The following is a 12,692-nucleotide window of genomic DNA, read 5'->3' as shown; positions in this document are numbered from 1 at the left end:
CCACCTTCCCCTCCTGGACTCCAGGGATGGGCTCCCGGCGGGCGGAGCGGGGTGTGCGGGGGCTCCCTGCTGGACAGAGCGGGGTGTGCTGGGGGCTCTTGGCCTGAGGGTGTGGGGTGGCTGCTGCTAGCTCCCAGCCTCTGCGGGGCCCAGGCACCATGCTGGGCGCCTCAAAGCGTCATCTCATTCCGTCTTTCCCTGAGCCCTGGGAGGCAGGTGTTGCCCCACTTTATAGATGGGATAAGCGAGGCTTAAGGAAACTGCCCCGGCACAGCGCTGGGAGGGAGCAGAGCCAGGGTGCACGCTCTGGCCTCGACAGCCCCGGCCTGCCCTCCAGCCTCACAGTCGGGGCCCACGGTGGCACTCCCCCAGGGCAGTGACGGGATTCCCTGTCCCTCCGAATCAGCCAGGAACACGCAGGGCTCTCCGGCCCCGCCCATGAGGAGCCACGGAGCAGGCTCCACCAAGGTGTGGCTGCAGCTGGCGCTGGGCGGCACCCAGCAGGGCGCTCACAGCCAGGCCCCCTGTGTCTGCCGGGGTCTGCACTGCTGCTCCCAGGGGCCTGGCAGAGGTGTGCATCCCAGTGCACACACACACCAGTGACATGTACACAGCTGTGCATGTCTGCACAGGCACACAACACACATGCACATGTGACACGCATGTGTGTGCACACACGCCAGTGACATGTACACAGCTGTGCATGTCTGCACACACGCAGCATACACGTATGTACATTGACATACATGTGCGTGAACACATGCCAGTGAAATGTGCACATGTGTGCGTGCCTGCGCGCACACACGTGTGTGTCATGCAGTGCACGCACACACCAGTGACATGCACACAGCTGTGCAGGCATGTGCACACACAGCATACACGCACGTGTGCATACGACATGCATGTGTGCACCCACATCAGTGGCATGCACACGACTGTGGGCGTGTGCACATGCAACATGCGTGTACTACACACACGCACGCACAGGAAGGTCAATGGGAAAACCCAGAGCAGCCGTCGCCCCCAGGAGACGCGGCTTCCCTGGCCCAATCCCTTCAGCTGCAGCCGCTGGGCCTCTGCCTGGCCCCGTCCCGTGGCCATCTGTCCGCGGCCAGCCCTCAGTGAGGAGCCCCAGCGCGAGGCGCCGCGGCAGCTGGGGCCCGTGCCAGCCCGCCCTGGCTCCCGCCTCGGCCTGCCGCTGCCCAGCCGAGCCCCAGTCGCGCTCTGCCCTGTGCTCACCTCCTCGGGGCCGAGGGGGTCAGCGCTGTCCCCTGCCCACCCCCAGGCCCTGCCTGAGTCCTTGCAGGCCCCAGGGCCCATCAGCTGGCCGCGCACGTCACCGTCCAGGCACGGGACAGGACCTGGGTGCTGGGGGCGGGTCTTCACGGGGACACACCCTCTCAATGCCCACCGCAATGCACCCAGAGCCGAGGGGCCCCAGGGTGGGGAGGAAGGGCCGTGGCCACCCTGCCAGCCTTGTCCACGTGGAGGCGGAGGCGTCAGGCTGGGAGGGCGGAGCATGAGGAAGAGCGGGAGAAGCCTCTGTTCCTCCCACTGCCGCCAGCCAGGCCGGCCAGCAGCTCGCCCGGGACGACGTGCGAGAGGGCTGTGTGCCCTCCTCTGGGAGCTGCCCACCGGGGGCCGGCATGGCCAGGCTGGGTCTTTAAGGTCACAGGGCATCAGTCACTTTTTTAAAATTATTTTTCTCTCCAATGGTGAAAATTGTGGGTTATTTTAAAAGATTTATTGTATTTATTTGAAAGACAGAGTTACAGAGAGAGGTAGAGACAGAGAGAGAGGTCTTCCATCCGCTGGTTCACTCCCTAATTGGCCACAACAGCTGGAGCTGCGCTGATCTGAAGCCAGGAGCCAGGAGCTTCCTCCAGGTCTCCCCCGTGGGTGCAGGGGCCCAAGGACTTGGGCATCTTCCACTGCTTTCCCAGGCCACAGCAGAGAGCTGGATCGGGAGCTGGGACCTGAACCAGTGCCAGCACTGCAGGCGGCGGCTTTACCTGCTACGTCACAGCACCAGCCCTGGCTTTTCTTCTTTTCTTTTCTTTTCTTTTCTTTTCTTTTCTTTTCTTTTCTTTTCTTTTCTTTTCTTTTCTTTTCTTTTCTTTTCTTTTCTTTTCTTTTTTTTTGACAGGCAGAGTAGACAGTGAGAAAGACAGAGAGAAAGGTCTTCCTTTGCTGTTGGTCCCCCCCACACACAATGGCCGCTGCTGCCAGCGCACCCCGCTGATCCGAAGCCAGGAGCCAGGTGCTTCTCCTGGTCTCCCATGTGGGTGCAGGGCCCAAGCACTTGGGCCATCCTCCACTGCACTCCTGGGCCACAGCAGAGAGCTGGCCTGGAAGAGGGGCAACCGGGACAGAATCCGGCGCCCCGACCAGGACCAGAACCCAGTGTGCAGGCACCGCTAGGCGGAGGATTAGCCTAGTGAGCCGCAGCACTGGCCCTTTCTTTTTTGAGATTTTATTTATTTATTTGAGAGGGAGGGAGAGAGGTCTTCCATCCACTGGCTCACTCCCCAAATGGCTGCAACAGCCAGGGCCGGGCCAGGAGCCAGGAGCTCCATCCAGGTCTCCCACGTGGGTGCAGGGGCCTGAGCACCTGGGCCATCCTCCGCTGCTTTCCCAGGTGCATTAGCAGGGAGCTGGGTCGGAAGTGGAGCAGCCGGGGCTCGAACTGGTGTCCATTTAGGATGCGGGTGCTACAGACAGTGGCTTTACCCGCTCCGCCACAGTGCTTCCCAAAGCCCCTGTCCTTGGTCCCTGAGGGGACCTCCTACCTCCCCGTGAAGAGCACCCGTCAAGGAGCCAGGGTACCTGGGACTTCAGCCACCTCCAGACACTGTCTGGGCCTCTCCTGAGGTCCCTGCCAGGCCTGCCAGGCCCCAAGGAGCCCAGCTCCGGCACACACACCAAGTTCAACACCAAAGGCACAGGCCGAGGCAGGCATTTGGGCTAGCAGCTAAGCCGCCACTTGAGACGCCCACATCCCTGTCAGCATGCCTGGGTTCTAATCCCGACTCCACGCTCCAGCCTCCTGCTAACGCACACCTTGAGAGGCACAGGTAACAGCCCAGGCAGCGGGGCCCGGCCCCCACGTGGGACCTGGCCGGAGACCCCGGCTCCTGGCTTCAGCCTGGTGCAGCGCCTGCTGCTGTGGCGTCTGGGACATAAACTGGCAATTGGGAGCTCTCTCTCCTCTCCTCTCTCAGCTTTTCAAATAGAATTAGTTATAAAAAATGTCAGGGGCCGGTGTCGGCGCTGTGGCACAGCAGGTTAAAGCCCTGGCCTGCAGCGCCCAGCATCCCATACGGGCGCCGGTTCAAGTCCCGGCTGCTCCACTTCTGACCCAGCTCCCTGCTAATGCACCTGGGAGAGCAGTAGAAGATGCCCAAGTCCTTGGGTCCCTGCACCCACGTGGGAGACCTGGAGGAAGCTCCCGGCTCCTGACTTCGGATCAGCTCAGCTCCGGCGGCTGTGGCCATTTGGGGAATGAACCAGAGGATGGAAGACACCTCTCTCTGCGTGTCTCTACCTCTCTAACTCTGTCTTTCAAATAAATAAAATAAACCATTAAAAAAAAGTCAGGGGCCGAGGTTGTGGCACAGCAGGCTAGGCCACCTGTATAACGCTGGTGTCCCCTGTGGGTGCTGGTTCAAGTCCCGGCTGCTCCACTTCCCATCCAGCTCCCTGCAGGTGCACCTGGGAGCGCAGTGGAGGATGGCCCAAGTGCTTGGGCTCCTGCACCCGCACGGGAGACCCGGATGGAATTCCTGGAGCTGGCATCTGCTTGGCCCAGCCCCAGCTGTAGTGGCTGTTTGGGGGGGGTGAACCAGCAGGCTGGTTTGTTTTTTCTGGCTAGTGGTGATGGGGGCCCCCCCCACCGTCCCTCGGGCAGAGAGAGCGAGAGAAGCCCAGGCTGAGGCCGCCGCGAGCACGGGCAGGACGGCCTGGCCGGGCTGCCCCATCTCAGGGCCCTTCCCAGACTCCCACAGGTCAGAGCTCACCTCCCCATGGCGCAGGGACAAGCAGGGCTGAGCCCCAGCCCAGGAGGGCGAGGTGAGGTCAAGTCCATGGGAGCCCACAGCAGATGGGAGTCTGTGGGGAGGACTCTTGAGACGTCCTAGGGAGCGCCATGGGGGGGGGGGGAGACAAAACTCCCTCCAGGGTGGGGGGAGCAGGGGAGGGGGGCGGCTGCTCAGGCTGGCGCCTGCCGCTGCCACCAGGAGACCGTCCCCGCTGAAGCAGGGGCTCCCGTGCCAGCTCGGCGTCCCAGCCTAAACTCGGAAACTGCCCTGAGGGTGAGCAGGAGGCGGCCGCCTGGCCTGCGGAGGAGCTGGGCAGCCAAGGGGGGGGCTGGCCGGGCCAGAAGGGGGGGCAGCCAAGGGGGGGGCTGGCCGGGCCAGAAGGGGGGGTCAGCGGGTAGGCGCAGAAGCTCAGCATCGGGGGGAGGCCCCTGGTGACAGAAGTGCGACTGAGCCGTCTCCAGCGAGTGACGCCCCCCCAACCGCCTCTCCTGGTCCAGGCCCACCCTCCATCCTGCCCTCCTGAGGACGGACACCGGGGTCCCCTACGGCCTCTGTTCCTCGCGGCAAAAGCCTTAGCAAATCCAAACTCATCTCTTAACCCTGGGGGCCAAGGGCCTGGCAGGGCCCCCACAAAACAGTCAACCCTGGGGGTGTTTCCGCCTGCAGTCCCAGGAGCCGCCCTGCTCAACCAGGGTGGACTTGGAGGGCGGGGCCCTGGGCCCTGAGATGGCGCTGGACTCAGCCGTGGGCTAGCCGCTAAGGTCCAATCCACCTGTGTCAGGGTCTGGTACACGCAGGCCGGGGAGGGGGCGGGGTGCTCTCCAGCCACCAAGGAGCAGACAAGGCCTGGGGTCAAGGGCCAGCCACCACCAGGCTGCTTCCCAGACCAGCTGCCCCGCAGCCCAAAGCCGTGCTCCTCCCAGAAGTCTGGGCGCCAGGGGTCTCGCCAGCCCCCGTGAGCCTCGTCTGAGCCCCCACCCAAGCCCAAAGCCAAGGAGGACCAGCGTCCCACGGCATCCGCCGAACAAACCGCGCGGGACTGTTAGAATTTGGAAAGTTTTTGTTTTCTTTTTCCCACACATTTCCGGGGTTGGGGTGTTTTCCAAGACTCAGACACATTTGTTAACAAAGAGAAAAAAAAATCTGGGGGAGCAGGGAGCCCGTGGGCGAGGGCTGAGCCCAGCAGTTCGACGCCCCGCCTCGCTCCCGCCCCTCCTCGTGCCCGCGCCCAGCAGGTGCCCGGCCGCTGCCCCTGGCTCTAGAGTATCTGCAATAAATATCTGTATTTGCCTTTCCCTCCCCCCGCCCCCACCCTGCCCCTCCAGCAGCTCCCACCAATGCTGGGGCACACGGGGCTCCAGGGAGGCCCCAGGCCAGCGCCTCCCCCGGTCAGGGGAGTGGGGGCGCCCGGGAGCGACCCCGCTGCCTGCCCAAGGTGCCGCCCTCCCGCCCTTCTCCCATCGACTGTGGAAACCCGAAGGGAAGAAAGGGAGAAACCAGATACACCCCCCCCTCAAAAAAAAAAAAAAAAAAAACTAGGCTAGGTGGTGGGGACAGAGGGAGGAAGAAGAGGAATGGGGGAACTGAACGGGGCGGGGGGGGGGGGAGCGGACGCGTTACAAAACCCCAGGCCTTCCCGCCCAACCCCACCCAAATAAAATGTCACCCCTTAAAAAAATAAATCAGCCCAGGGCCGCGGGCGCGGGCCGGGCGGTGGGCAGCGGGAGGGAGGGGCCGGCGCGGGAGGGGGTTTCCTTTCCCTTTTTTTTTTTTCTTTTTTGCGTTTCCTCTCCAGGAGAGAAGCCTGAGGCCGCGGGGCGAGGTCCGCGGGCGGGCGGGCGAGGCCCCGCTCACACGTAGTACTCCTTGTCTTTGTTCTTCTTGGTCTTGCTGGGCGTCTTGGGCGCGGCCGGGGCCTTCTCCTTGACCACGGCGCCGTTGCTCTGCGCCGAGTTGCTGATGTAGTTCCTGCTCTGGTCCACCTGGTAGGAGCCCTCGTCGCGGTTGCGGTACTTGTACATGGCGTAGAGCAGGATGAGGATGCACAGCGCCGCGGCCGCCACGATGCCCACCACCATGCCCGTGGTGCTGCTGGACTCCCGGATCACCTCCACGGCGCCCGGCGGGCCCCGCTCCCCGGGCCCCGTGGGGCTGGCTGTGGGCAGACGGGGGAAGCCGGGGGCTGAGGTCGCGCCGGGGCGCAGGGGCGGGGGCCTCCGCGGCTCGAAGGCGGTGGGGGCCCCGGGCCCCAGGGGCGGGTTCTCCAGCAGGGGCTGCAGCGGGTCTCGGTGGTTCATTTTGCCGGCCGGCAGGTTGGGGGCCGGGGCTGAGGGCGCCAGCAGCACCCCGGGGGCGCCCGTGGCCCCGTCTGTCCTGAGGTTGGGCCGGGGGGCGGGTTTGCGGGGGGACAGGAGGGTGGTGCGGTCCGTGACCAGCGGGAAGGTGGTGTAAAAGTCCTCGTCGTCCGTGGGGGGGAGGCTGGAGTCAAAGACCTCCCCGGAGGCGAAGCCCGAGGCCTCGATGGGCTCCTCGCAGTCGCTGTCGTCCCGCTCGGCCTGGCACGGGCCCCCCGCGGGCGGGCGGCGGGCCGCGGGCGGGGGCAGCGTGTCCTGCGTGGCGCCCACGCCCGTGAGGAACGGGTAGAAGGTGGGGGGCGGGGGCACGAAGGGGGAGCGGGTGGCCACGGGAGGGGGGTCTAGGGAGTCCTCCGTGATAATGGGCAAAATTAACTCTCCTCCTAGAAGAGAGAGAGAAGAGAGAGGAGAGGCGGTCAGCGCGGGCCGCGGCGCGGGCGGCACCGCACCACCTCATCCCCCTGCGCCGCCGTCGGCTTTGGGCCGCGCCCGCCCGCCTGCCCGCCGAGCCCTGCGCCCTACGCGGCGGCGGCGGCGGCTCGGGCGCCCTGGGCACCCACGCCCGCGCGCGGCGGCTCCCTGGCTTCTGCTTCATTATCTTTTCTTTTTTCTCATTTTTTTTTTTTTTTGGTTCGTTTGTCTTAAGAAAACCAAAAGGAACAAAAAGGAAAGAAATTGAAAAGAAACAGAAAAAAAAAACTCTACGGCTTAAAGGCTTTAAAAACATACAACAGCAGCATTTAAACAACCTAACAACAACGACTTTAGGGCTTTTTTTTCTAGATTTTTCTCTTTTTTTGCTTTTTTTTTTTTGCTTTTGCTTTTTTTTTTTAAAAAAGAAGATAGCATACCACGGAATTCAGGCAACTTACATCAACAAATAGGCCGTGTGATTTTAGCATGAAGAAAAAAATTACAAACAGAGCTGTGTAAGCGGGTTCTCCCGGAAAAAAAATAAGAAAAAACAACTTTTCCGTACAACGTTTCCTATCTGGTTGGTATCTCCCTCCCTCACTCTCTCTGCGGACATCTGCTCCTGCTGATGCTCTCTCCTCCCTCTCCCCCTGGTTACACACAGAGCTGGAGTCACGCACTGCAGGCTGGGGCACAGGCCTGTTACCACCACTGGGTGTCAGCGGGTCGGGCCGGGAGGGGCAGGGGACAGGCGGGCACCGCCGAGGGGCTCGGAGGCCAACGGGCTGTTGCCCCCCAGAGGGGAGATGTTGAGGGTGGGAGGGAAGGGGTTGGCACCCTGGAACAAGGCCTGTTGCAAGGGATTCTGGGAGGCCAGTGCAGAGGCAGGGAGGTGGGGAGGAGCGGGTGAGGGAGGGAGGTGGGCAGGGCCGCTTGGTTCCTGAGCTAAGCCTAACTCCCCAACTTCCTCTTCCTTCACCCTCCACCGCTGACCCCCACTGACTCCCACCTCCCCCTCCCAGAACCCCCATGGGCCGCGAGGACCTGGCCAGGGCTTGACTCCTCTGGCCCTCTTATTATTGTTAAAACAATAATAAAACAACGGAAAGAAGAAGAAAGCAAAAAAAGAAAAGAAAATACATACACAGCCTCCTGGGAGGGTAAAGTTGCTGAACCAGGGCCCAGGGGAGCCGGTGGGGAGGGCCTTGTGGGGGAGGGTAGGTCTCCCCCTCTCTAGGGCTGATAACTGGGGTCCCCTGGACAGAAACTACAATTCCCATCAGCCCTCAAAGAGTGAGAACTACAACTCCCAGGTAGCCTTTGGAGGGGCCTGGATCGTAACTCCCATCAGCCTCCTGGGCTTCCTCCCCAGCCAAAGTGCTGCCCTGGTTAGAAGGGAGCTGGCATTGGGCCCCAGGTGGCTGGTGGGAGAGCTCACTGGTCTTCAGGGAACCTCTGGGTCTGGTGGGGGCTGGAGGTGTGCTCTTTGGCCCTTGCTTCCCGCACAGCCTAAGCCCCGCCCACACCTGAGCGCCTCTCCCTGGTCTCTACTGCATGTGGACTTCACAGACCACGCCCACAAGCACCACCAACCCCTCTTCCCATATTCAACCTCGGGCCTCCAGCGCCAGGGCCGCCTGCCCCAGCACAGCCCCCCGGCTGCGCCTCCACATCCCGGTGCCTGGTGCCTCTTCTGCTCCCCTACCCGCAGCCCTGGGCCCTCAGCCGTTCAGACGCCTCCGCTGGTCCTCAGATCAGTGTCCCGTGCAGCAAGGCCGTCCTCAACCAGGCCAGCGGTCCCTTGCTGCTTTGCCGAACCTCCCCCCACCCCAGTCCTGGGACAGGGGCTCACCTGCCTCCCGCGTTGCAAAGCCCCACGCTGCTGCCTCCCACAGGCTGGGCCACATATGAACACGGAGCAGAGCCCGGAGAAGGGTATTTTGTGAGGCTGGGACCATGCCACCCTGGTTCCCCGGGGACGGAGACACTGGCACTGCCCCAGCTCGCCAGGTGTCTCTGGGAGGCCAGGGAAGGGTCGGGTCTCACGTGGAGCCGGGGAGTCTGGCTCATCCGCTCAGGCCTCCAGGGCCGCTTGCCTCACGGCTGGGACGCTGATCTAGAAGGCCACAGCCCTGCTCTGTCACTGAATTCTGTGTGACTGAGGTTTCCTCCAACCCCAGGGCCTCAGACCACTTGTCTGCAAAGCCGGTGTATTGGGCTCCCGGCCCAAGGAGAGGCCAAGCCCAGCTCCCGTGGGCCATCCGTCCTCGCAGGCAGGCCCAGCAAAGGATGGGCCAGCCCACTGGTCCCTGGGAAAGGGGCCAGCAGCTGTCATCCCTCAGAGGGGGGCTGCTGCCCCTCAAATGGCGTTGCCCTGGGCCCCGACACGGTAGGGCCCCACCTGCTTGTCCCCTGGGAAGTCCCCACCACCGGCCTCTCCCTGGCTTTGACCTTCTATTCTACACCTTTCCCTGCTGCTAGTCCACTCATGCTCCCGAGTCCAGCCAAACACCTCCTCTTCCAAGCAGGCCTCCAGGCACCATACCCCTGTCCTGTCCTGGACTCACTGCCAGGAAAGGCCCAACGACCCAAGCCCCATCTGTCCATCTCTGTAGCACCTGGGGTGGGGGGCCCAGCCCCCTGCTCGCTGTTAAACTTTGCCAAGGGAAGGCTAGAATCTGGGCAGGGGTGGGAACCCCTCGAAAGGCAGAGCCGCTGAATGCTGAACCCGTCCCCTCCAGCATCTTAGGAGCCACCCCTGCCATCCATCTTCCGCGTTTGCTCCTGAAGCCTGCAGGGGCAGGGCTGCGCCAGCTGGCCAGGGCAGGCCAGCAGCAGAGTGCCAGGCCCGGGCCTGGGAGCCGACCGGAGGCCCTTGCTGGGGACGCGGCCTGCTCTGAGGGCGCTAAGCAGCTCCGTGCCACCTGCTCACACCCAGCTGGGCAGGCGCATGTGCGCGCTCCAGGCCTCCAGCCAAAAACAAGCCCTGCCCAGCCCGAGCCTCCACAGCCATCTGCCCCCAACTCGCCGGTCCTTGGTCCACAGGGCTCCCGGGTTCCCCTCGTGCCGCCGCCCCCGGCAGCCGAGCCCTCCCAGGCCCCTGTATCTGGGTTGTTCTTACAGCCCCAGCTCCCCCCCGGGCTCTCTGGACCTCTGGCTGCCCAAAGCTTTGGCAGCACGTCTCTGAGGGCCCCTGCCCTCCCTCACGTCCCCTACACCGCCATTACTCTGGCTCGGTGACCCTTCTCCTGGCGGCTCCTGGCGCCCACACCACTTCCTCCCCGGGGCCTGGACCCACTCCCTCTCTCTGCCAGCTAACAGGCTATGGAGAACCCACAAAAACCCACAGGCACCCTTCCTTCCCCACGCTCACTCAACACGGCCTCGGCTCTAGGCAATCACGTAACAGGCAACGTAGGGAGCGGGGCTTCCCTGGGTCATACCCTGGGAGTTCTACACCAAGGGTGCGACCCGGGATGGTGCCCTAGGAGCCACTGGAGTCTGGTAAGACCCCAGGCAGCCTCCGACCTCTCCCCCACGCCGAGCAGCTGCAGCACTGGAGAATACTCCCAGGTGCACGCTCATCACGGGGCCACCCACCCCCACTCCTCTGCTTCCTGAGAGAGGGGACTGCCATGCATGCCAGTCTCAGTTGCCAGAAAATTCCATCCTGACCGAGGCCGCCAGCCCCTCCAGGCACCCCTCCCCACCAGCTTTCCTTTGGAGATACTGAGGAGCTGAGTCCATTCTGCCTTCGGGGCCCAGAAGTCCCCTGACTGGAAACTACCCATGAACCTCATTCCCACCCAAGCAAGCTATGCTGCCCCCACCAGTGTCGTCTAGAACATGGCCGACACGCTGGTGGAGACTCCGTCCACCAGCCCTGGCGGCCCGTCCAGGCTGGCAGGGACAGAAGGTGACAGGCCTACAGGACATTTGGTAGAGAAAGGCAAGCCCCTGTCATGGAGACAGCCAGCAGGTGCAGCACCTCTGTACACAACTGCACAGAGCCGTTCTCTCCTCCTGGTGGACACGGCCCTGGGCGGGCAGAGGGCTGGCTGGAGCCAGCCCTGACTCACCTGTTGAGCGGAAAACAACCTGCACCACCATGGATGATGCCCCACCCACTCCGAAACACCAGCAGAGGACAGCGGCCAGGCTGGACACAAGGAGGGACGCTGTGGATGAGCACACAGGCGCGCCCACGCACGCCCGGAGGGTCTGTGTTTCTGTGCACCCGGGTACAGGTCCCTAAAGCACATGTGTGCGTGTGTATGTGTGTGCGCGAGACCTGACGGAGCTGAGCACGCGTGCCTTACGTCCGAACACACATGTGCATGTGAGCTGACCTCTGGCCTTGTGGGCACTGCAGCCGATGAGCCTGGGTCTGAGCGCCACGTGCATGTGTGAGCATGTTCATGGGCTGGAGAACTCGCAAGTGCGTGCAGTGGACCCGTGTGGGCTTGTGCAGGGCTCGATGCGTTGAGTTTTTTGGTTTTTGTTTTGTTTTGTTTTGTTTTTGACAGGCAGAGTTAGACAGTGAGAGAGAGAGAGACTGAGAGAAAGGTCTTCCTTCCATTGGTTCACCCCCAAATGGCCGCTACAGCGGCACGCCGCACCTACCCGACCTGAAGCCAGGAGCCAGGTGCTTCTCCTGGTCTCCCATGGGGTGCAGGGCCCAAGCACCTGGGCCATCCTCCACTGCACTCCCGGGCCACAGCAGAGAGCTGGCCTGGAAGTGGGGCAACTGGGACAGAATCCAGCGCCCCAACCGGGACTAGAACCCGGGGTGCTGGCACCGCAGGCAGAGGATTAGCCTAGTGAGCCGCGGCGCCGGCCAATGCGTTGTGTTTTGACCCCCGCTGTGAAGGTGCAGGCGAGCGGGCGGTTCACCTGCTCACGGTGCTCGTGGTAGAGCCTTTGAGGAGTGGCAACAGTCGGATAAGCGGAGCCCTGAATCCTGGTGGCCTCGCAAGCAGAGGGAGAGACACAGCCACGCGCGTGCTCCTGTCTCCTTCCATGCGGTGCAGGGTGCCACCTTGGGACCTGGCCAGAGAGCAAGCCTCCCACTGTCGAGTGACACAGCCAAGGGGGACGCCCGCGCGAGCCTGTGCTTTGCTGTGTGCAATTTCACCCTTCAAAACTGGGGGCCAGGTGAACCTTTTTTTTTTTTTTTCTGTATAAAGCAGCCTGCCTCGGTTATTTTGTTGTAGCAATAAAACAGACTAATGCAATGTCCTTCTCTCCTTCTCCTGGGCGGCTAGACTACATGTCCCAGCATCCCTTGCAGCTAGTGCGCTGTGGACTGAGCAAGGGCACCGCTCCAGCAGCTCCCCGCGTGCCGCCCTCCATGCTGTTCTTCCTTGGAAACCATGACTGCAGATGGAGGAGGCCCAGTGGAAGCAGTGGGTCCTACAGCACCCTTGGGGTTCAGCACCTAAGTGAGAAACTTCTCTTGACTCAACCACTGAGAATCGGGGCTTGTCTGTTACAGAAGCGAACGTCACCTTAACTGATAGAGACCCTGGCCCCAGAAACGGGTGTCGTGAGAAGCAAACCCCGTGCGCTCCCGTGACGACCCAAGGAGACAGAGGGAGCCCAGCAAGACGAAGGCCGCGTGTCACAGTGAGAACATGGCACACACCGCTCGTGGCGACCTACAGGGGGGCAGTGACCATGCCGGCTTCTACTTCCTGCTTCTGACGACACATTTAAAGAAAGGGGCAGGCAGGAAATGACTGGCTTATGAGCAAAAATCCAGGGAACAGACACAGACTAGACATGTGGGTCCTGCAAAGCCACCACTTCCAAACCCCAAACCGTAAGAGAGACGGCGCCAAGAGGCGTCGGGGGACAGTGGCCGGCAAAGTTCTCGCCTGCACAAGGA

General features: G+C 62.7%; 1 protein-coding gene across 27 annotated transcripts in view; it reads right to left on the bottom strand.

The window, feature by feature from the left end:
• Positions 1-5,079: 5,079 nt before the first annotated feature.
• NRXN2 (neurexin 2) overlaps positions 5,080-12,692 on the bottom strand; it is a 109,597-nt gene continuing 101,984 nt past the window's right edge. For 16 of the 27 annotated variants that reach the window (XM_070068859.2, XM_070068894.2, XM_070068867.2 and 13 more), the window contains one exon: positions 5,080-6,774. In XM_070068859.2, coding sequence (XP_069924960.1) covers positions 5,888-6,774 — 887 coding nt within the window. In that variant the 3' untranslated portion in view covers positions 5,080-5,887. The remainder of the gene's footprint in view (positions 6,775-12,692) is intronic. The other 11 variants (XM_070068909.2, XM_070068935.2, XM_070068913.2 and 8 more) reach the window with 1 other exon arrangement.

This window comes from Oryctolagus cuniculus, chromosome 1, assembly GCF_051225735.1.
Source record: "Oryctolagus cuniculus isolate XC-2025 breed Fujian yellow rabbit chromosome 1, ASM5122573v1, whole genome shotgun sequence".
NCBI classification, from domain to species: domain Eukaryota; kingdom Metazoa; phylum Chordata; class Mammalia; order Lagomorpha; family Leporidae; genus Oryctolagus; species Oryctolagus cuniculus.
The sequence above is the reverse complement of the archived record's forward strand: the minus strand, read 5'-3'. Positions and strand labels throughout refer to the sequence as shown.